This window comes from Chiloscyllium plagiosum, unplaced genomic scaffold (assembly GCF_037043375.1).
Source record: "Chiloscyllium plagiosum isolate Xiang-an unplaced genomic scaffold, Cpla_swu_hap1 HiC_scaffold_2, whole genome shotgun sequence".
Classification (NCBI taxonomy): Eukaryota; Metazoa; Chordata; class Chondrichthyes; order Orectolobiformes; family Hemiscylliidae; genus Chiloscyllium; species Chiloscyllium plagiosum.
The window spans coordinates 69,562,646-69,584,748 of NW_028270140.1; the positions used below are offsets into that span (position 1 = coordinate 69,562,646).

The 22,103-nt window shown below is 40.4% G+C and overlaps 1 protein-coding gene across 4 annotated transcripts in view; it reads left to right on the forward strand.

Moving 5' to 3' along the window:
* Positions 1-22,103, forward strand: part of LOC122561287 (kinesin-like protein KIF27) — a 146,206-nt gene that overhangs the window by 32,390 nt on the left and 91,713 nt on the right. For all 4 annotated transcript variants that reach the window (XM_043712943.2, XM_087997660.1, XM_087997662.1 and 1 more), the window contains 2 exons: positions 9,985-10,209; positions 21,200-21,381. In XM_043712943.2, coding sequence (XP_043568878.2) covers positions 9,985-10,209; positions 21,200-21,381 — 407 coding nt within the window. The remainder of the gene's footprint in view (positions 1-9,984; positions 10,210-21,199; positions 21,382-22,103) is intronic.

Consider the following 22,103-nt stretch of genomic DNA (forward strand, 5'->3'; position numbering starts at 1 on the left):
GTGCCCCTTATTATTCATGATGTATATAAATGATAGAGAAGAAAATGTTGGGGGGGGGGGATAATGAATAAAATTGGCTAGGTGGCTAATCGTGAGGAAGAAGGTCTTAGGTTACAGGAGGATATAGTTGGATTAGTCTGGTGGGCAGATCAGATCCGCGAAGGTGTCAGGATAGGTTAATAAGATAAGTAAGGCATATGGGACACTTGCCTTTATCAGTCATAGTACGGTATAGTTCATAAGAGCAGGAAAATTAGGTTAGAGCTGTACAAAACTTTGGTTAGGCCACAGCTGGAGCACTGTGTGCAGTTCTGATAGGAAGGATGTGATTGCGCTGGAGGGGATGCAGAGGCGATTCACCAGGACGTTGCCTGAGATGGAAAGTTTAGCTATGAAAAAGGTTGGATAAGCTTGGGATGTTTTCTTTAGAGCAGAGAAGGCTGGGGGGCGGGGGGGGGGGGAACCTTATTGAGGTGGCTAAGATTATAAGGGGCAAAAACTGAAGTTGCTGATAAAGCTCAGCAGATCTGGCAGCATCTGTGAAGAGAAATCAGAATTAATATTTTGGGTCCTGTTCTGACGACTCTGATTTCTCTTCACAGATGCTGCCAGATCTGCTTAGCTTTTCCAACAACTTCTGTTTTCGTTTCTGATTTACAGCATCCACAGTTCTTTTGGTATTTAAGATTATGAGGGGCATGGGATGATGGATAGAAAGCAGATGATCCCCCTAGTTGAAGGATAAATAACAAGGGGCATAAATTTAATTTTCACCCAGAGGATGGTGAGATTCTGGAATGTACTGCCTGGGATACAGGAAACCTCACAACCTTTAAAAGGTACTTGGATAAGCACTTAACTTGTCACAACATTCAAAGCTACTAACCAAGTGGTGCAAATTCAGACTAGTTTTAGTGTAGTTTTTGTTGGTGCAGACTCGATGACCAAAGAGTCTGTTCTGTACTCTATAATTCTAAAGACTTTCCCACCCTCCACTTATTATTTACAAGCTCTGTCTACAACTCTAGTTATACAATTTGCCAGGACACTGGTCTGAGCATAGTTCAAATGAAGTCCATCCCAACAGAACAACTCTCTCCTTCCCCGTACTGCTGCCACTGTCTCATGAATGGGAAACTATTTCTCCTCACTAATTTTTGAAACATACATTTACCTCTGTAATCTTATTTATCCTAAACCAATGTGCATGTGGGTTAGGTAGTAATCCTGAGATTACTACTGCTTTGCACTTTAATCTTGAACTGCTTGTAATCCCTCAGCAGAACCTTTTCCTACTCTTACCTCTATTGTTGATACCTAAGTGGAATACAACAGGGGATCCTTCCCATCCAACTTCAAGTTTCTCTCCACCTTTGAATAGATCTTCTAAACATTAGCACTAGGTCAGCAACACAATTGTCAAGACGCTCTGTCTTTGCTACAGAGAGCAATTTCTCTTCCCCTAAGAATGATATCCCCTACTAATACTACTACAATTCTCTTTTCTTCCCCCACTTATCTATACCACGATGCTTTGGCCAGTTTGCCATTCTGCTTGCAGTCTGTGCCCTGGTCCACATCTGAAGAAAGAACCTTCTACCTATTGGGTAAGGGCACTGGCTGACACTCCTCCAAAGCTAGTTTCTGGATCCTGATACCTGTTTCACTCATATTTACCCTCTCCTGTTTCTGACCATGAATGAAATAATATATGATTAATCTAAGGGGTGTGACTGTCACACAGTACCCAGATAACCCTTTCTCTTCCTGATGTATTTCAGTGTCCACAGTGTGGGCTCCAAGTCATCAACTCTGAGCTGAATTTCTTTGAGCAACCAATACTTGCTGCAAATGTGTTCACTGTGGATCACACCAGCATTCACCAGCTTCCACAGACTATAGCTGTAACATATCACCTGCCCAACTATCTCCGTTATACATAGTTAAGTCGTTTAATATTAAATATTTTAAAAGTGAATTTTCTAATTACATTCTTCAGTGTAATAATATCTCCTGATTTAAACAACTTGGCCAGTCAAAAGAAACAGAGATAAAATACCCACCAATCATTTATCCGTTTTCCTTTGACATCAAACTTTGGCTCTGACAGAGAAAAGCAGACTAAAGGGACACTGCTGCCACTTTTTAATCTCCCACTGATGCACTTCACATGCAGGCTCATTCTTACTTGTCTGCTTTATGGTGATGCTGACTTGCTGCACATTCCTCCCAGTCTTATTTATGATTTTGCAAGATTTACATTTGAAAATTACCATGTGCTTTAATTTTGTTCTATTGACCCCAGAGGGTAGTACCAATGTGAATCTTGCTTCCTCACGTCTTACTATTTTCACTAGAAGTGTTATTGCACTTCACAGTTTCGCTGCTGGGCATATTGAGATTTGTTGGCATTTCATCCATGTGACTTCATAGATGCTTCTGTTTTGATGCTGCTGATGAATCACTGGAATCTCATCATTTCAGAATTGAGGTGTTTTGGTAGTCTGTAAGCAATCTTTAATTGTTTATGGGATATGGGCATCACTGGTTGGCCGATATTTAATGTCTGTACCTAATTGCACTTGGTGCTGCCTGCCTCTTGAACTGCTGCAGTCCATGTGCTGTAAATAGACCCACAATGGCCTAAGGATGGGAATTCCAGGATTTTGACCTAAGACAGCGAAGGATCAGTGATATATTTCCAAGTCAGGATAGTGAGTGGTTTGGAGGGAAACCTGCTGCCTTGACCTTCTAGCTGGAAGCTATTGTGGGTTTGGAAAGTACTATCTAAGCATCTTTGGTGAACTTCTGCAGTGCATGTTTTAGAAAATACACATTTACTGCAGCTGAGCATTGGTGGTGGAGGGAGTGGATGCCTGTAGATCTGGTGTCAATCAAGCAGATTGCTCTGTTCAGGATGTGTCAAGCTTCTTGAGTGTTGTTGAAACTGCACCCATCCAGGCAAGTGGGGAGTAATCTATCACAGTCCTGGCTTGTGCTTTGTAGATGGTGAACAGGCTTTGGGGAATCAGGAAATGAGTTTCTTGCCACATTATTCGTAGCCTCTGACCTGCTGTTGAAAGTCACTGTTCATATGTTGCAGCACTAGTCTATGTGGTTCGACAGAGTGGCTGTACAAACTAGCTGATGGTCTGAAAAGTAAGTATTCTGATGATTTGTAAATACTCATTCCAATACATGCTTCTCAAGATTAAGCCAATTCTGATATGGAGCATTTAATCTCTGACATCTTCTTCAGGGCAGATTCCTCCTAATATTCTCATGCCCATTTTTCACTCACACCAAATTCCCTTGCTTCAGTACAGTTATTTGAGAGGGAGCTAATGTTTTGAAATTTAGAATATAAACATAGAACACAGAACAGTACAGCAAAGAAATAGACCCTTTTGCTCACCATGTCTGGGCTGACCATGCTAAACTAAACCATCTACCTGAATATAGTCAGTATCCCTTTATTCTCTGCAGGTTCATGTCTGTCTAAATACTTCTTAAACCTCTCATAATGTTGTCTACTTCTACCTGATCACCCCTCAGCCTCCGCTGCTCGAGTGAAAACAATCCAAGTTTGTCTGACTTCTCCTTATAGTTAATAATACACTCCAATCCAAGCAGCATCTTGTTAAACTCTTTTTCATTCTCTCCAAAGCCTCCATATCCTCAATGTGTGGTAACCAGAACTGCACACAACTCCAAATGTAGCCCAACTAAAGTTTGTATTGCAGCAACATGACTTGCCAACCTTTACACTAAATGTCCCGACCAATGAAGGTAAGTATGCCATTTGCTTTCTTTACCACCTTATCCACTTGTTTTTCCATTTTCAAGAAGCTATAGTTTTGCACCCCAAGATCTATATCGATGGTCCTAGGGGTCCTGCCATTTACGTATACTTTCCTGTTGCATTGGACATCCCAAAATACATCACTCCACACTTGTTCAGATTAAACTCCATCTACCATTTTTCTGCCCAACTTTCCAACCAACTATGTCTTGCTGTATCCTTTGGCAGCATTCCTCACTATCCACAACTCCACCAATTTCCATGTTGTCTGTACTATTCAGACCTCCTATATTTTCATTCAAATAATTTGTATAAATTCCAAACAACAGAGGTCCCAGCATTGATCCTTGCAGAACACCACTGGTCACAGACCTCCAATCAGAAAAATACCCCTCCACAACTATTCTTTGTTTTCTATGACCAAGCCAATTTTGTAACCAACTGACCAACTCACCATAGATCCCATCTCACTTAGTCTTCTGGACCAACCGAACACGATGAATCTCATCAAATACTTTAATAAAGTCCATGTAGGCAGCATCTACTACCCGTCCCTCATCCTTCATAATTTCTTCAAAAACTCAATTAAATTTGTGAGATAGGACCTCCCCCACACAAAGCCATGCTGATTTTGCCTAATATGTTCATTCTTTTGTGATACGAGTATATCCTATTCCTAAGAATCTTCTTCAACAATTTCCCAATCATCATATAAGGCTCACCAGCTTATAATTTCCTGGATTATTTCTGTTGCCTTTCTTAGACAAAAGAACAACATTGACAATTCTTCAGTCTTCTGTGACCTTGTGTGAATACAAAGAACCATGCCAAAGCCCTAGAAATCTCCTCCCTTGCCTCCCTCATATCCTGGAATAGATCCCACCAGGTCCTTAATGTTTTTCAAGACACCCATCACCACCTCCTCTTTAATGTCGACCTGCCTTAGAATATCAACATACCCCTCCCTAATCTTACCATCATATGTGACCTTCTTCTTTGTGAATACCGATGTGAAGTGCTCATTAAGGATATCATCAACTTCCGCTGGCTCCATGCAGAAATTTCCAGTTTTGTCCTTGCCTTGGACCCACCCTTATTCTAGCTACCCTCTTGCTCTTATAAAATGCCTTGGGATTTTTTCTTATCCTACACACCACGGACATTACATGGCCACTTTTAACCTGTTTCATTTCTTGTTTAAGTTCTTTCCTGCTTCCTCAAAGGATCATCTCCCAAAGGTCTAACATGGCTTCTTTCCTAGTTGGATTATCTACGTATTGTTTCAAGAAAACATCCCCAGATGTACCGAACAAACTATACCCCATCTAAGCCACTGGAACTAAGGAAGTTCCCATCAATATTATGGAAATTAAAATCCCTACAACAACAACCCTGTTGATTTTACGTCTTTTCATGATCTGCTTACATATCTGTTCCCAACTCCTGCTGGTTATTGGGAGACCTGTAATATAACTCCAGCATAATCTTTTTCCTGAGTTTTACCCATTTGGCCTCATTGGATAAGCACTCAAAGGTATCCTCAATGGCATTTCTCCTTAGTCAGTAATGCAATTTCCCCACCCCTTTCACATCACTCTCTATCTCACTTGAAACATCTGAAATCTGAAATGTTGAGCTGCCAGTCCTGTCTTTCTTCCAACCAAGTTTCTGTAATGGCTACAACATCATAGTTCCATGTAGTAATCCAGGCTTTAAGGTCATCTGTCTTACCTGCTTTATTCCTTTACTCACTTCAGACCATCAGTCCCGCTGTGTGCATTAACCAAGCACTGCTTATTCTTCTATGAGACCTACTTGACTTCACCACTACCTTCCTTTCAATCACTACACATGCTGACCTACTGATCTGGTTCCCAAACCCTGGACACACTTAGCTTAAAGTAGCTTTATACTTCATTCATTTTGCTGGAAGACCAATTAATGGTTGTTTCATGTCATTTGCACATAATGTCCTCTGTGTACTGTGTCTTAAACTCCCTCATATCAACTTCACAATAAGTCCATATCTCCTGCTTGCACTGATTCACAAAATATATAAACATGTCAGTATAACATTTTTGACAGGATCTTTTTTTAAAAAAAGGCTTCTCTTCACATTATCTTGAGGATTACTTTTGATTTTCATAGTGTCCCTTTTCCTTCTCAGTAATTCCTTTAATAGATATAAAAGACTGTATAATACATACATCATTAAATATTTTACCTTGGAATTTGCTGAAAGCCTCATTCATGCCTTCATTATCTCTAGACTCAACTATTCCCACATACTCATATTCTCCCAAATTTATCTTCTTAATTTTGAAATTGTCCAGAACTTTGATGTCCATGTCTTGAGTCATAGCTGGCTCCATTTCCCTATCTCCCCATGCTCATTGACCTGCACTGGCTCCCAAGCAGACAATATTTTTATTTAAAACACTCATAAGACCCGAAGACTTCATCTGTGGTTTCAAATATTTCCTTGGCTTCACTGTATGGCAGATAATTTTGCATTCTTTCATTACACTATTCAATCTGATTTGTTGGAAGATATCTGACAAACAAACACATCGCAGAGGAATAGGTAGAAAGTGCTGCCCCCTCAGTAATAAAGTGTATAGTTCTTGCAATAGAGACATAAAATACTGAACTAAGATATTGGAAGGAGGCAAGTAAAGAAGTCTATAGATGCTCAGATAGATATTTTCAGGTACAGCCAGACTAAACTGAATAAAATGATATTTCTTCTGAGGGGACAGAAAATTGTTGCCAAGCATACTTGGGAGATCAGGAGCATAGAAGTAGAACATATAGCCAAGCTTCTCCCTTTGAACCCATTCCTATGTTGTTTCTACTGCTTCAAAGTGACATGACAAACTGCATGTTTCTTTTGCAATGTGCACAAACCTGACCTATCTCCCAATGTGTGCAATTTAATTATGAGCACAAGGAAGGTATGTGCTGTTTACAATGCACTTAATTGTAATCATTTCACTTTTCAAAAAGGATCAATGCTTCTAAAGTAAGTGAGGTAGCTGAGGACATTCTCTTTTCAATGGGCCAGGTTTTCACCCTTAATAGTAGCGGATGTCAGGAAATTTGCAGGCTAGATCTGCTTTCCTCAGGAGAAAATGCCACAAGTTTGGTATCTTCGTTACTTGAGTTAACCGATCCTGGGAAATGTTCAGAAGCAGTCTCAGAAACTGTTGGATGCAGGGGATTAAGAGTATGGCCTTTCACCCAACTTCTCCCATGGCCCTTTCCATGGTCACTATACACTGTATAGAAGCAATTTTCAGTCAAAATTATATGCAAAGAAAAGCTGTAAAAATATCTTGCATTGATATCTTGCATTGATAACTTATGTTTGAAAAAAGAGTTGCATTTGCTGGCAGCACAACTGCAGGCAACATACTCACAGCTCACAGTACCTTAGTGCCACTGCCTGTGACAGTGAAGACTTGTGTACTGGCTTCATACATTTAAGTGTAGTTTTATTTAGTGCAGCAGCCTGCTTCCCCTGAAACAAATTACAAATGATTGACTGCTCGCAGAAAGAGCGCTCACTGACACACCCATTGCCTTACTCACTGCCCCACTCCCTGGACAAAGTAGCAAGACAGGCAGCAAATGGAACAGAGAAGGAAGCAGGAGTAGTGTTGCAAATGCAGTTAGGAGTGGGTCATTGAGGGGAGAAGAGAACTGGGCAGTGAATGAGAGGTAGCAACATTGGACTCACAGCAGTGATGTTATTTGCACTCACTTCTGTTTTCAGTATGGTTTAGAACATAAGATGATGTTAGCGGCTCCAACTTCCTAATCCTGTGCATTGGCAAGGGTTATAGTGTGAAAAAAATTCCATTTCACTGTCCAATCAAAGTTTCAATCATCTGGATCCTTTAAAGCCTCAATAGCTAAAGATGCAAAACACTTGAAACAACTTCATCTTTTGTAGATAAACATTGTGAGGCCCTTTCCAAATCCATTTTGAGTTATACCTCCCTCACCTTTGATGGTTTGCATTGTACTTAATGGTCTTTGCATGTAAATTAATCATATAGGAAACATGGCTGATGGATGATTTGGTGATGAACAAAAATAAATTCAGTTGTGCGTAAGAGCACTTAAGGATATGAAAAAATCTTTTAAAAATTAAAAAAATAATCATTGTGGGGCTGTTGTGGCACAGTGGTAGAATCGCCATCTCTGAATCAGGATACCAGGGTTTCAGTTCTATTTGCTGCAGGTTGTATCATAATATCTCTAAACAACTCGATTAGAAAACAAATTGTAAAAATTGAAAATGAAAGCCATATAGACAAGGCTGTTGGTCAGTCAGGGGCATGGGTGCTTCAGGAGAGAAACAGTTATGTGGGCTGTTCATTCACTTCACAATTAATTTTCTTTGTGGTTAAATGACCTACAGTTTCTTCAAACTATTGATCAAAGGCTGCAGAAACCATGTCTGATACAATATGCAAGCTTATTTCTCAACTGTCAATTTTCTGCTGGGTGTTTTTTTTCTTTGTAAACTAACTTATTATTACCAAAACTAGTATAGCTACATAGCAATATAAATCACAATAAAATGTCTGAAGGCACGACTCTGTGCTATGTTTTTCTTAAAAAGGCCAATGTTTGGAGGGCTGACCAAAAGGTTAGTTCAAGAAATGGATTTCTGTTGTTATTTTCCAAATTGTTGCATGGCATACTTTATTCCTACCCTTTCCCAAATGTAACATCAAAAAAATCATGTAAAATGTTTTTTTCTGATAAAATCGCAAGAAAACAAAAATATCTGTTTATTTAACTGCCTTTGGCTTTGGTGAAATGCATCTGCTGTATTTGGAGTATGTGATTACTGTTTATTTCTTTGTCTTTACTCCCATTCTCATTTCCATGCTCCATAGACTTCCATTAGTTTGGTCCATATGTCCTGCAATAGTTTACCATGGCCTTCTGCATGATGGCTGCCAGGAACCTCTGCCACTCTTATCACCTGCCATCAGCTGTATTGGAAGGATTTACAGGCTGATGGTAAACTTGTTTGACCATGTCACAAATACACTTTTCATGATGCAATAACTAGAAAAAAACTAAAGAAAATTCATACAGCATTTATTCTTTCTTGTATTAAATAAACAAACTTTGTACAGATAAAAGTCCTACCAGACAATTAGGCTGCTCATATTAGTGAGAGATGACTGGCATCTAAAGATATTTTCTAATCAACCTGTTCATAGCTGATATAACATACCTCTGGAGCAGGTACGACTTGAAGTAGGGACACTTCACCACAACAGCACTCTAAGCCTCATTATGCTTCAGGTGAGGGCTGGGGTTGAGAGTTGGGACATTTATGGTAATCTCAATGAGTGGTGGAATTGAACCCACATTGGATTAACTGTATTGCAAACTTTAGTTCCTATGTACTGACCACTGGTGTTTTTGCTGCTAAGTGTTGCATCCTTGTCTTTACTGGTTGAACATTTTACAGCTTTTTGTATGTATAAGGAACAAAATGAAATAGCTTACATTTAAATTGCATCTTTCTCTTATCCTCTATATCCTAAAGCACTTCACTGTCAATTAATTGAAATATAGATATGAGGTCATTTAGTCATACAATGAGGGAATTGTAAAGGAAATTCAACAAATTTGCAATTTATTACTTCTCAATCTCCAGGGCGGTGTCAGTACTCAACACTGATAACAGTTGTTTCATATTCTTATTGTCTGTGTCATTGTGTTTTTGTGTTCCTATGATGATTCCAAAAAGCAAAAATTATATCATATCATATGATATCATCACAAACATTGTTTGTTTCACATAGAAGCTAAGCGGATTAAGTAAGATGTAAACTGTAGTACTCCACACATGGGAAATTTTACAGTCTTGGCTTTCAATGGGTTTGGAGGTGACAAAGTGAGTGGAGGATAGGTAATTTCCTACCATGGAGATGAATTTGGAGAATTCAAGAACATTTTATATATTTCACTGATTTACTCAATAATGATTCAGCCTTGTGACCTGATTACTCTTGCAGTCAAGAAATGTCAGACATATAGGTTATCCGAAAACTGGGATAAAAAGTTAATTATAAAATATGGAAGAAAAATATAAGAAGATTAGGATTGCTTTGGTCCATTGTAATTTTGCTGTTTTCTTTTTACGTTTGCAGAATGACAAAATAGTTGAACAACAACTTGTTATGGATCAACTCCAAGAAAAATTACAGCTCCTTAAAACTGAAAAAGTTTCAATTCATTGCAAAAGTTCAAAGGAAGTACCTTTAGCTGTGACCACAGCAAGAAGACCCCACAGTGTACCATTATTAAAAGTCCATCTTAAGTCTTTCAATATAATTCAGTCTAGTCAAGCTACTCCCAATACAGATTCCAGAAAGGTATGTGTTCATTGATAGAAAATGAAGCTTTCATATGATTAAACCCAAGGTATGTGTAAGTTGTATGCAAATGAGATTAAAATATGAAGAAAATGGGATTGTTTTCACTGGTGCTAGTGGAAACTTGGCTCATAACCACGAGTTGCTTTCTGAACACCTTTAAGAATGAAATGACTTTTGATGTCTGCCTTGTCTGCTTCTGCCAATATATGGGAGAAAGGGTTTCAAAGTTAGGTTCCCCAATTTTTGTAATCTCTTTTGGGTTTCTCAGTATTTTTCTGGTGTCAGTAGTTTCACATTCAGTTTTCATGTCCCCTTGGCACCCCCTCTCGACTTCCCTCTGGACATAACCTGAGATACTGTTACTTTTTAAATAACATCTCATTCCACCTTGAATGCTTCTATTGAACTTGCCTCCACCACATTCTCAGGCATTTCAGACTGCAACAGCTGATATGATATGATATAATTTTTGCTTTTCGGAATTATCATGGGAACACAAAAACACAGGATCAGTTGGCGTATTGAGCCTGTTGCATCTTTCAGTTAGATCATAGCTGATAAGCTACCTCATCACCTTTTATCAATGCTAACTCCTTATTCCTTTAAGTCATTTATCTTCAGAAATGTATTGATTTCTGTCTTGAATATGCTCAACAATTGAACTTCCACAGCCTTCTGGGGTAGAGAATTCTAAAGATTTATCACCCCTGTATGAAGAAATTTATCTTATATATCCTAACCTTACACTGAAATTATGTTGTTTGGTTCTAGATTCAACAGCCAGGGGAATCATCCTTTCCATATTCGCTCTGTTACGCCCTGTAAGATTTTGTAATTTCCAAAGAGGTAACCTCTCATTCTTTGAAACTCCAGAAAATACAAGGCAGGTATCATAGAACATAGAACATAGAAAAATACAGCGCAGTACAGGCCCTTTGGCCCTTGATGTTGCGCCAATCCAAGCCCACCTAACCTACACTAGCCCACTATCCTCCATATGCCTATCCAATGCCCGTTTAAATGCCCATAAAGAGGGAGAGACCACCACTGCTATTGGCAGGGCATTCCATGAACTCACAACTTGCTGAGTAAAGAATCTACCCCTAACATCTGTCCTATACCTACCACCCCTTAATTTAAAGCTATGCCCCCTCGTAATAGCTGACTCCATACGTGGAAAAAGGTTCTCATGGTCAACCCTATCTAAACCCCTAATCATCTTGTACACCTCTATCAAGTCACCCCTAAACCTTCTTCTCTCCAATGAAAACAGCCCCAAGTTCCTCAGCCTTTCCTCATACGATCTTCCTACCATACCAGGCAACATCCTGGTAAACCTCCTCTGCACCCGTTCCAGTGCCTCCACATTCTTCCTATAGTATGGCGACCAAAACTGCACACAATACTCCAGATGCGGCCGCACCAGAGTCTTATACAACTGCAACATGACCTCAGGACTCCGGAACTCAATTCCTCTACCAATAAAAGCCAGTACGCCATATGCCTTCTTCACCGCACTATTTACTTGGGTGGCAACTTTCAGAGATCTGTGTACATGGACACCAAGATCCCTCTGCTCATCCACACTACCGAGTATCCGACCATTAGCCCAGTAACCCGTCTTTTTGTTACTCTTACCAAAGTGAATCACCTCACACTTACCTACATTGAACTCCATTTGCCACCTTTCTGCCCAGCTCTGCAACTTATCTCTATCCCGCTGTAACCTGACACATCCTTCCTCACTGTCAACAACTCCACCGACTTTCGTATCATCCGCAAACTTACTCACCCAACCTTCTAGCCCCTCCTCCAGGTCATTTATAAAAATGACAAACAGCAATGGTCCCAAAACAGATCCTTGCGGAACATCGCTAGTAACTGCACTCCAAGATGAACCTTTACCATCAACTACTACCCTCTGTCTTCTTCCAGCCAGCCAATTCCTAATGCAAACCTCCAACTCACCCTCAATGCCATACCTCCGTATTTTCTGCAGTAGCCTACCATGGGGAACCTTATCAAACGCCTTACTAAAATCCATATACACCACATCTACTGCTTTACCCTCGTCTACCTCCTTAGTCACCTTCTCAAAGAATTCAATAAGGTTTGTGAGGCACGACCTGCCCTTCACAAAACCATGCTGACTATCCTTGATCACATTATTCCTGTCCAGATGTTCATAAATCCTATCCCTTACAATTCTCTCTAAGACTTTGCCCACAACAGAAGTGAGACTCACTGGCCTATAGTTACTAGGGTTATCCCTACTCCCCTTCTTGAACAAGGGAACCACATTTGCTATCCTCCAGTCTACTGGCACTATTCCTGTAGACAACGAGGACATAAAAATCAAGGCCAATGGCTCTGCAATCTCCTCCCTTGCTTCCCAGAGAATCCTAGGATAAATGTCATCAGGCCCAGGGGACTTATCTATTTTCACCCTTTCCAAAATTTCCAACACCTCTTCCCTACATACCTCAAAGCCGTCCATTCTAATTAATTGTGACTCAATATTCACATCGGCAACAATGTCCTGTTCCTGAGTGAATACTGACGAAAAGTATTCATTCAGTGTTTCCCCAATCTCTTCAGCCTCCACATGCAACTTCCCACTACTATCCTTGACTGGACCTATTCCTACCCTCGTCATTCTTTTATTCCTGACATACCTATAGAAAGCCTTAGGGTTTTCCCTAATCCTACCACCTAAGGACTTTTCATGTCCCCGCCTTGCTGCTCTTAGCTCTCTCTTCAGATCCTTCCTGGCTACCTTATAACTCTCAACATTTCCTCCATCCAATTACCAGTCCAAGTCTGCTTGAAACTGTCTTCCATCCCCTCACAATTTGCATTTACATATAGCTTTGTGCCAGCTGCAAATTTGGAAATATTGGCTGGATTTTCTAAGGAGCGTCAATCTCTTGCAGATTGCCATACCATCCTTAATTTTTACAAAAGGAAAGAGCTCTGCATTTATAGCAAATGATTCTAATCAGGGTTCATTCAAAAGTGTGGTGCTGTGCTTCCGTACAACAGTTCTTTCATAAAACAGAGTTGACAGCGCAAGGCAAACCATGCTCCACTTCACAGCAGTCTGTGGCTGTGTTCTGAAATTTAATGATCCAGATTCACAGAAAGCTTGAGATAAGTGCAAGGTTAGGTGCCAGGAGGGTAGGGCGTCAGCTGGGTAGGGTGCTTAGGAATAGGATGTCAAGTGAATAGGGTGAAAGCTGGTGAGGGGGCCATGGTAAGTGATTCAGTGTTTAGAGTTGGTTGAGATGGGTGAGAAAAACAAGGTCTGGTAGAGGCAGGGCTGGGTGAGTGCGAGAAATAGGGTCTGCAAGAGGCAAGGGCAGATGAATGTTGAGTTGGAGGAGGTTAAGACTAAGGGTTAATTGGTGGAGTAGAAGCCGATCTGATCCAGAATGGGTAAAGCAGGGTGGAGTTCCAGAAGGGCTGGGTGGGGTGGAAGGAGATCAACTCTTAGGGGTGAACAAGGGTCACGGTGAAGCAGTGAAAGGAAGATTGGGTTCTGAGCACTTGAACATGGAATTGGCTCTTGGGTGGTAATGAATGGGGATCAGGTCCAGAGTGGAGAAAGGGTTGCCTGCTCCCTTAGGATGAGGGATTCTGGGAAGTAAAGACGTTTGGAACTGGAGTGATTGAATATGAATAAGGTCTGGAGTAGTTGAAGGATTATATTTGTTCTGGAGTACAAGGTGGGGCATTGGGTCCCAGGTGTCAGGGCAAGATCTGGGACTTATCATTAATATGGGAACAAATAGTTGGGGCTGTGTGAGGTAAGTATTGGGTCACATGAGTAGTTACTCAAAAATTAGGCAAATGTATTTAATCATCTAATTTTTCCTGAGTAACTATTGACTTCATTTAAATGAGAGAATGCAAAGCATTCTGATGAATTAGGGACTTTTGGAGAATTTATTTGTTAAAAAAAAGGAATTGCTGAGCAGAATCTTCAATTCCCCAGGCAAATTCTTCAGAGTTTTCTGTGATAGAGATTCTACAGGGTTCCCACGTGCAACTCACATCTATGCTAAAAAAAACAATTTCTGGCCATTGGAAAATCTGAGCCGTCATAGTCAGTCCTCGCATTTACATAGATTGTGAGTGTCGGTGGCCCTCGCACTGGGTGTTGCAGCACCCAAGTACAGGTAGTAACTTGAATTTGAGATCCATTTATTTCTACTGTATGCTGTCTTTGCTAGTAAATTTCCCCCTGTCCCATACGGTTTAATTTTACTTGCTAAGCACTTGTGTGGCACCTGATCAAAAGACTTCTGAAAATCTAGTTCACAACATCCACTAGTTCTACTTTATCTCTACTATAAGTAACAGCCTCAAAAAAACTCCCAACGAGACTGTCAAATGCAATTTCCCTATCATAAATATATGTTGACTCTGCCTAATTCTACCATTATTTTCTAAGTGGTAAAAACAATGACTGCAGATGCTGGAAACCAGATTCTGGATCAGTGGTGCTGGAAGAGCACAGCAATTCAGGCAGCATCCGAGGACAGGCAAAATCGACGTTTCGGGCAAAAGCCCTTCATCAGGAATAAAAAAGGAAGGGCTTTTCCCCTCTCTATAGCTCACATCAGCAGTATTTCCTCAAAGCAGCTATCTTCATTGCAAATTACAACACAATCAAACATCATGTTCCTTCAGAAAGGTATCAAGAGTAGAATTTTACTCGCGGTATGAGTTTTATATATTGAGTTTTCTTCAGTATCTCAGTAAAGGTGGACATGAAGCTAATTGGCTATTTTTGGTTCAGTCAGTGTTTAAAGGCAAGATATTCAGTATTACCAGGAATAGAAATAACTGCAACCCAAAATTATGCTGATAACTAATAAGTTACTATAAAATAGCACACATTGCAGTGTCTTTAAGAACTTAGTTTATAATCAGATTCAAACTTGTACTCAGCAGTCCTTATTTTCAATTAAGCTATTATAAATGCAGTGTTGTGACCAATGAGGAGGCTTGATTGGCTTTCCTACTTTTTAACAGCCTCTTCACTGGTTGCAATAATTGTTTTTATTTATCTTAACATCTTTCTATTACACTTAAATGGAAGTTAGTTTCCTACATCAAAAATCAAAGAGAACCAATTCCAAATATTTTTTGAATGAAAGAAAGTGGATTTTATGATATTTAAATCTGAGAAAAATACAAAAATATGGTCTCAAATATATTATACAAACACAGGAAATGTGTTTTAAAAGGTGGGTTTATATTAATTGTGGAGTGGGTATAAAACAAGGAAAGGTGGGTTTTGGGTCAGCAATAAACATTGCTGGATAACGTTTACTGTTCTGTGGTATATGCTGGCAGAAAGTGAGGACTGCAGATGCTGGAGCTCAGAGTCGAGAGTGTAGTGCTGGAAAAACACAGCAGGTCAGGCAGCATCTGAGGGGCAGGAGTTTTGGGCATATGCCGTTCATCAGAAATGAGGCTTGTGGGTCGGGGCTGAGAAATAAATGGGAAGGGGGTGGGGTTCAGAGAAAGGTAGCTGGGAAAGTGCTGGCTGGATGAAGATGAGGGAGAAGGAGATAGGTCAGACGGGGGAGTGATGGAAGGGTCCAGATGGTGGTGACTAGTTGGAGGCTTGGGACTGGGATAATGTGGGGGTAGGGAAAATGAGGAAACTGTTGAAATTCACATTTATCCCGTGTGGTTGTAGAGTCCCAAGGCAGAATATGAGACGTTCCTTCTCCAGGAGCCGGATGATAACGGTTTGGCGGTGAAGGAGGCCCAGGATCTGCATGTCCTTGACGGAGTGGGAGGGGTAGTTGAAGTGTTCACACACGGGGCTGTGGGGTTGGTGGGTGCAGGTGTCTCAGAGATGTTCTCTGAAACGATCCGCAAGACCTCCTGTCTCCCCGATGTAGAGGAGGCCACACCGGCAACGGATGCAGTAGATGACACTGGTCGAGGTACAGGTACATTTCTGATGGATGTGGAAGGATTTGTTGGGGCCTTTGTTGGAGGTGAGGGGAGTGGTGTGGGCGCAGGTTTTGCAGTTCCTGCAGTGGCAGGGAAAGGTGCCAGGAATGGGATGTGGGCTGGTGGGGAATGTGGACCTGACGAGGGAGTTGCGGAGGGAATGGTCTTTTCGGAACACTGATAAGGGTAGGGAGGGAAAAATATTTCTGGTGGTGGGGTCTGTTTGTAGGTGGTGGAAGTGGCAGAAGATGATGCATTGTATGCGGAGGTTGGTCAGGTGGAAGGTGAGGACCAGGGGGCTTCTATCCTTGTTGCATTGGGAGGGTTGGGGTTCAAGGGTGGTGGTGCATGAAGTAGTGGAAATGCTCTGGAGGGCATCGTCAACCACACAGAAAGGGAAGTTGGAAGAAGGAAGCCATCTGGGACTTTCTGAGATGGAATTTGTCATCCTGGGAACAGATGCGGCGGAGGCGGAGGAGTTAGGAATAAGGGATTGTGTTTTTACAGGAGGTAGGGTGGAAGGAGGTGTTGTCTAGGTAGCTGTGGGAGTCAGTGGCCCTATAGCATATGTTTGTGGTTAGTCTCTGGCGACACCCACACCCACCAACCCCACTGCCCTGTGGCTGAACACTTCAACTCCCCCTCCCACTCCGTCACGGACATGCAGGTCCTGGGCCTCCTCCACTGCCAAACCATTACCACCCGACGCCTGGAGGAGGAACACTTCGTATTCTGCTTTGGGACCCTGCAACCACACGGAATAAATGTGTATATCAACACTTCCTCATTTCCCCTTCCTCCCACATTATCCCAGTCCCAAGCTCCAACTCAGCACTGCTCCCTGGACCCATCCATCACTCCACCCTCTGACCTCACTCCTTCTCTCTCATCTTCATCCACCCATTGCTTCCCAGCTACCTTCCTCTGAACCCCACCCCACTCCCATTTATCTCTCAGCTCCTAAGATGCTGCCCAACCTGCTGTGCTTTTCCAGCACCACACTCTCGACTCTGTGGTATATGCTGTCGAAGTCTCATCACTCCCACTTCTGGCTAAATTCTCTTTAGGTTTCCTCATGCTGCTGAATCTCTCTCTTTTCTACTAATTTCTTTTGATGTCCTCAGCAACTTACTCAGTGACTTGTGGCTAATAATGAAGCTAACAATACTATCCATTATAATATTACTTCAGTGTCGCTAATAAAAATTGTACAGCAAGTATGAAAGAAAAGATATCGTGAAAAAAGCTGAACAAGGTAAACAAGATATTAAGATGCACAAGTACATTCACAGTCTAAAAGTGGTGCATAACTGATCAAATATTTAATTCCAGCAAAAACCACAACATGGATGCTTCAGGGCAATGAAACATGTGATAATTAAGTCTTGAGTGGGATTTGGTTGAAGAATAAGGAAGGTGGTGTGTTCAGGTTTCATACCACAGGAAGAGGTTCTGCTCTCTTGGCTCCACATAATAAAAATAAGTACTTTTAAAATATATATATTTTTTATAGCCCATGACTATCAATTTAAGAACTGCTGACCAAACTAGCCCTAGAATGCTAAAATCCACAGTGAGTATTTGCAGCTCACAATGGAACTAATCTTAATAATTTCATAAGTGTGTTCTAAAATAAGTGCAAGAATCTTCTATGAAAATGAAACTTAAAGGGCCTTGATGAAGTTTTCAGCTGTGCAAATATGCAGAGGCCATCTCACACAGAGTTTATCATTGGCACAATAAAATCATGTTATTTCCAGAGTCCAAGTCCAATAGACGGATACTGCTACTTTTACAAGATTTATTGAAAAAATTGTAATGATATCATGGCTTTGAGAGGTGTATTTTGTCCTATTGTTTGAAGAGAGGTTTTGAGACAGAGGTGGTGAGTTATCTCTTCCAAGCCAATAAAGTAAAGAGCTTGTGAGGCCCTTTTTTAAAATTAGAGCAATAGAAACAACATGAATGGGTGGAGGCAGGCTCCCACAGAACCAGGGTTTCAACTTGGCTTTCAATTCTTGGGGTTTTGAAGTTGGTTCTGAAAGCTGCTATACATCTCTCTGCCACAGCAAAAAGCTTGAGTTCTCTTTCTGTCTGAATGTTCTACTGGTGTTCTTTTCTTGTGGACTGGAGAAACATCACATGGACAGACAATCAATTTACTGAATTTGCCTTTGCCCAGTATGTGTTGATGAGATGTCACTATATTGAAACAGTTACTATTCAGTGGTTAAGTAATGTATTATTCTGTTAAGTCTTCCAATAGAGTGAAAGTTATACCAATTCTTCTTTATTTTGTTTATATTTTAACTGGGTATAAGTATAAAATATGTTTTGCTTAAAGCTGAGTAGTGTAACCAATCAAATTACATTTGGATCACAACTCCTTACACTTTTCTTTAAATAAGATAGAAGTTAGGGTATAGACTATCTCCTTGATATATTTGAAGGGGGTTTGGTCTGTTCCATAACAAATTGGGGGCTCTTATCGGGATCAAAATCTCAAATTCTAGTTTGGGTAGAGGATTATTGGACTCAAAGACAGTGAGTGGTGAATGGTGAGTATTTTGTGGGTGTTGCATTCAGTTGGTTTAAATACGGTGTGCCTTATATAAGAATGGCCACAAGTTTCCTAGCTGTGGAAGAAGTCATTTGGGGGGGGTTTACAGTAAGTGAGTAAGGCAAAACTTTTTGTATTAGCAAGCAAGCTAGAGTTGGAGTTGCCTGTGGCTGAGAGGAAAAGGGAGATAATCGCAGCAATAGCTTAGCGTTTACAGTTGCCAGGAATGCAATCAGAATAACTGAAATTGCTAAAATTAAATTGCAAATGAAATAGCTTGAATTAGAAGCAATGGCATGGAAAAAAGAAAAGGAAGGAATAGCCCTGGCAGGAGAAAGGAAAACAAAGAGTTTGAATTCCCATTAAAATCAGTGGAGAAAGAAACCGACAGGATGGCCCTAGCTGTATAAATGGAGAAAGAGAGAGAAGAGAGGGAGAAAGTGAGATTTTTGAACTTCAGAAGTTGGCAATGAAAGAGGAACGTCGACTTGAAATGGTAAAGGTAGAAGGTAGGAGCAGTGATGAGGGCAGTAATGAAGAGCAAACCCAATCATAGCCAAAAACCTGAAGGGATCTGTTTATAAGTGTCCAAGTATTATCAAATTTTGATGAGAAGGACGTAGAAATCTTTTCATTTCATTTGAGAAAGTTATCAAACAAATGAAATGGTCCATGATCATGTGGGTTTTGGTGATTCAAACAAAATAATAGTTCAAGCTAGTGATGCATCACTATCAGAGGAATTATCTGGGGAATATAATGAGGTGAAAGAAAAAACAATTTTGTATGCATATGAACTTGTGCCAGAAACTTAGACACTTTAGGAAGCTGAGGGAACCTAGACAAGTACACATGGATCACAACAACAGCAACAACAAAAACATAAATTGCTGGAAAAGCTCAGCAGGTCTGGCAGCCTCTGTGGACAAAAATCAGACCCTCAGAGGAAGGGTCACTGGACCCAAAACGTTAACTCTGAATTCTCTCCACAGATGCTGCCAGACCTGCTGAGCTTTTGCAGCAATTTCTGTTTCTGTTTTTGTTTCTGATTTCCAGCATCCACAGTTCTTTCATTCGTTTTTAACCAAGCATTCATAGAGTTTGAAAGGATCAAACAAAGTAACTTTGGTAGGTGGATAAGGGCATTGAAAATAGATCAGATTTTCAAGGTTCACTCCCCAAAGTAGTGAGAACTCCTAGGGAAGAGCAGAGAGTTAAAGCTGCAAGATTAGCAGTCAAAATGACAAATGATTGAGTTAGTTCATAAATCAGAGTTTGGCTTCTGACACCAGTTTCATTCTGTCAGGGATAGAAATTGGGGAAAGGAGAAGCCTTCAAGTCGTAAAGGAAAAGGAGATCTCATTGTATGTGGGAAAGATAGTTTACCACAAGTTAAAAAATAAACCCATGAGCATGGAAGAGAAATAAAAAATCATCAGGTGTTTTCACTATAGCAAAGTAGAACACATGAAGTCGCAGTGCTGGTGGTTTAAGAAAACCATTGGGAAGACAGATTGGTAAAACAGGATAAGCAGTGGGGTTTATTAAAGTGGTAAAGGAGATCCCAGCAGAAGCTAAAGAGCTGCAAACAAATGTATGGCCTGGTCAAGAGTTGGTTAATAAGAAAGTACCAGATGTTAGAACAGCAGATGCAGCATGAATAGGTGAAGGCTGGCTCCCACAGAACCAGGGTTTAATATAGCTTTCAATGTTGAGGTTTTGAAGTTGGTTCAGGAAGTTGCTATAAATCTCTCTGCCACAGCAGAAAAACTTAAGTTCTGTGTCGCTGCCCACATTTTCTCTTGGTGTTCTTTACTCCTGGACTGTAGAAACTTTGCATGTGACACACTCGATTTTACTGAATTTGCCTGTGCCAGGTGTGTGTTGATGGGATGTTACTATATTGGAACAATTCTGTTAAGTTTCCTAATAAGTTAAAGTTATACCAATTCTTCTTTATTTTGTTTGTGTTTTAACTGGGTTTAAGAATAAAGTGTGTTTTCCTTAAAGCTGAATAGTGTGATCAATCAAATTATATTTGGAACACGACACCTTACGCTAGCCTTTAAATAAGACAAGGGTTATGGTCTAGGCGATCTCTTGATTTATTTGAAGGGGATTCGGTCTGGTCCATAACAAAATTCTGTTGTTTACTACTCTCTATATCCGTCCTGCCACCTCTAACAACTCAAGTTATTGTTAATTAATTGAATAAATCAGAGTTTATTATGTTGTTTGAACATTTGTGCATTTTCAAAAAAATAAATCCATTTCAGTACAGCTGTTTGTTCGTTAGCACTAATCTATGAACCAATGGTGCAATAATGACTACTCTATGTAGGTCGTGTGAGATATAACAATCGATTGTTATTACAGGCACAGGATCTGCAATAAAATGTAACATCAATATCTGTGAACATTTATTTACTGAAGACTTTTGTTATTGCTGGACAGGTGCACACAAGCCCCCCTTCTTATGCTCTTGATAGAGTGGTGGCAAGTTTTCGAATGCGCAGTCAGATGTTAGTTGATCACCTTGAAGAGCACGATGAGGTTCTTCGTCATAAATTAGATGATGATAGTGATGGTGAGGAAGAAGAAAAGAAGAAAGAAAACATAAACACGCAGCCTTCAAGGTAGAAAAAATATAAATTGCTAACTTCAGGCACAGAGTCACATTTCTTTTAAATGAGTTGAGCATTTCTCATCCTCCCCTGGTTGAAGTAAAGTTTTTTCATGCCCCCTCTAATCCTTCTAACAATCATCTTTAATCTATTGCTCTTGATAATTGACTAGGACTAGGGAAAATAAGTCTTCCCCAACCTCTCTATTGAAGCACCTCATTATTTTGTGTACCTCAATTAAGTTACCCTCAGTCGCCTCTGCAGTAAGAAAATCAATCTTAATTTATCCGATCCTTCCTCATAATCAGCAATTTTCAAGCCCTGGCAATATTACAGTACATTTCCTCTGTACAGCAATTATGTCCTTCCTGTCATGTGGTGACCAGAACTGTCCAAATGTTTCAGCTGTGGCCGAACCAGTGTCTTGTACAGTTCTGATATTACTTCTTCACTTTTGCATTCAATACTTCACTCAATGAAGGAAAGTATCCTATATGCCTTCTTTAACATCACATCAGCCTGTCCTGCTATGTTGAAGGACCTGTTCGCATGCAATCCAAGGTTTCTTGTTTTTCCTACACTTCTCAATACCTTCCCATTTATTGTGTATTCCTTTGCTCTATTTACTCTAACTCACCAAATTATCTTGCACTTTTCCAGATTAAATTATATTTGTCAATTTTCCACTTAGTCAACCAAACCAATGATACCATTCTACAATCATCAGTCATCCT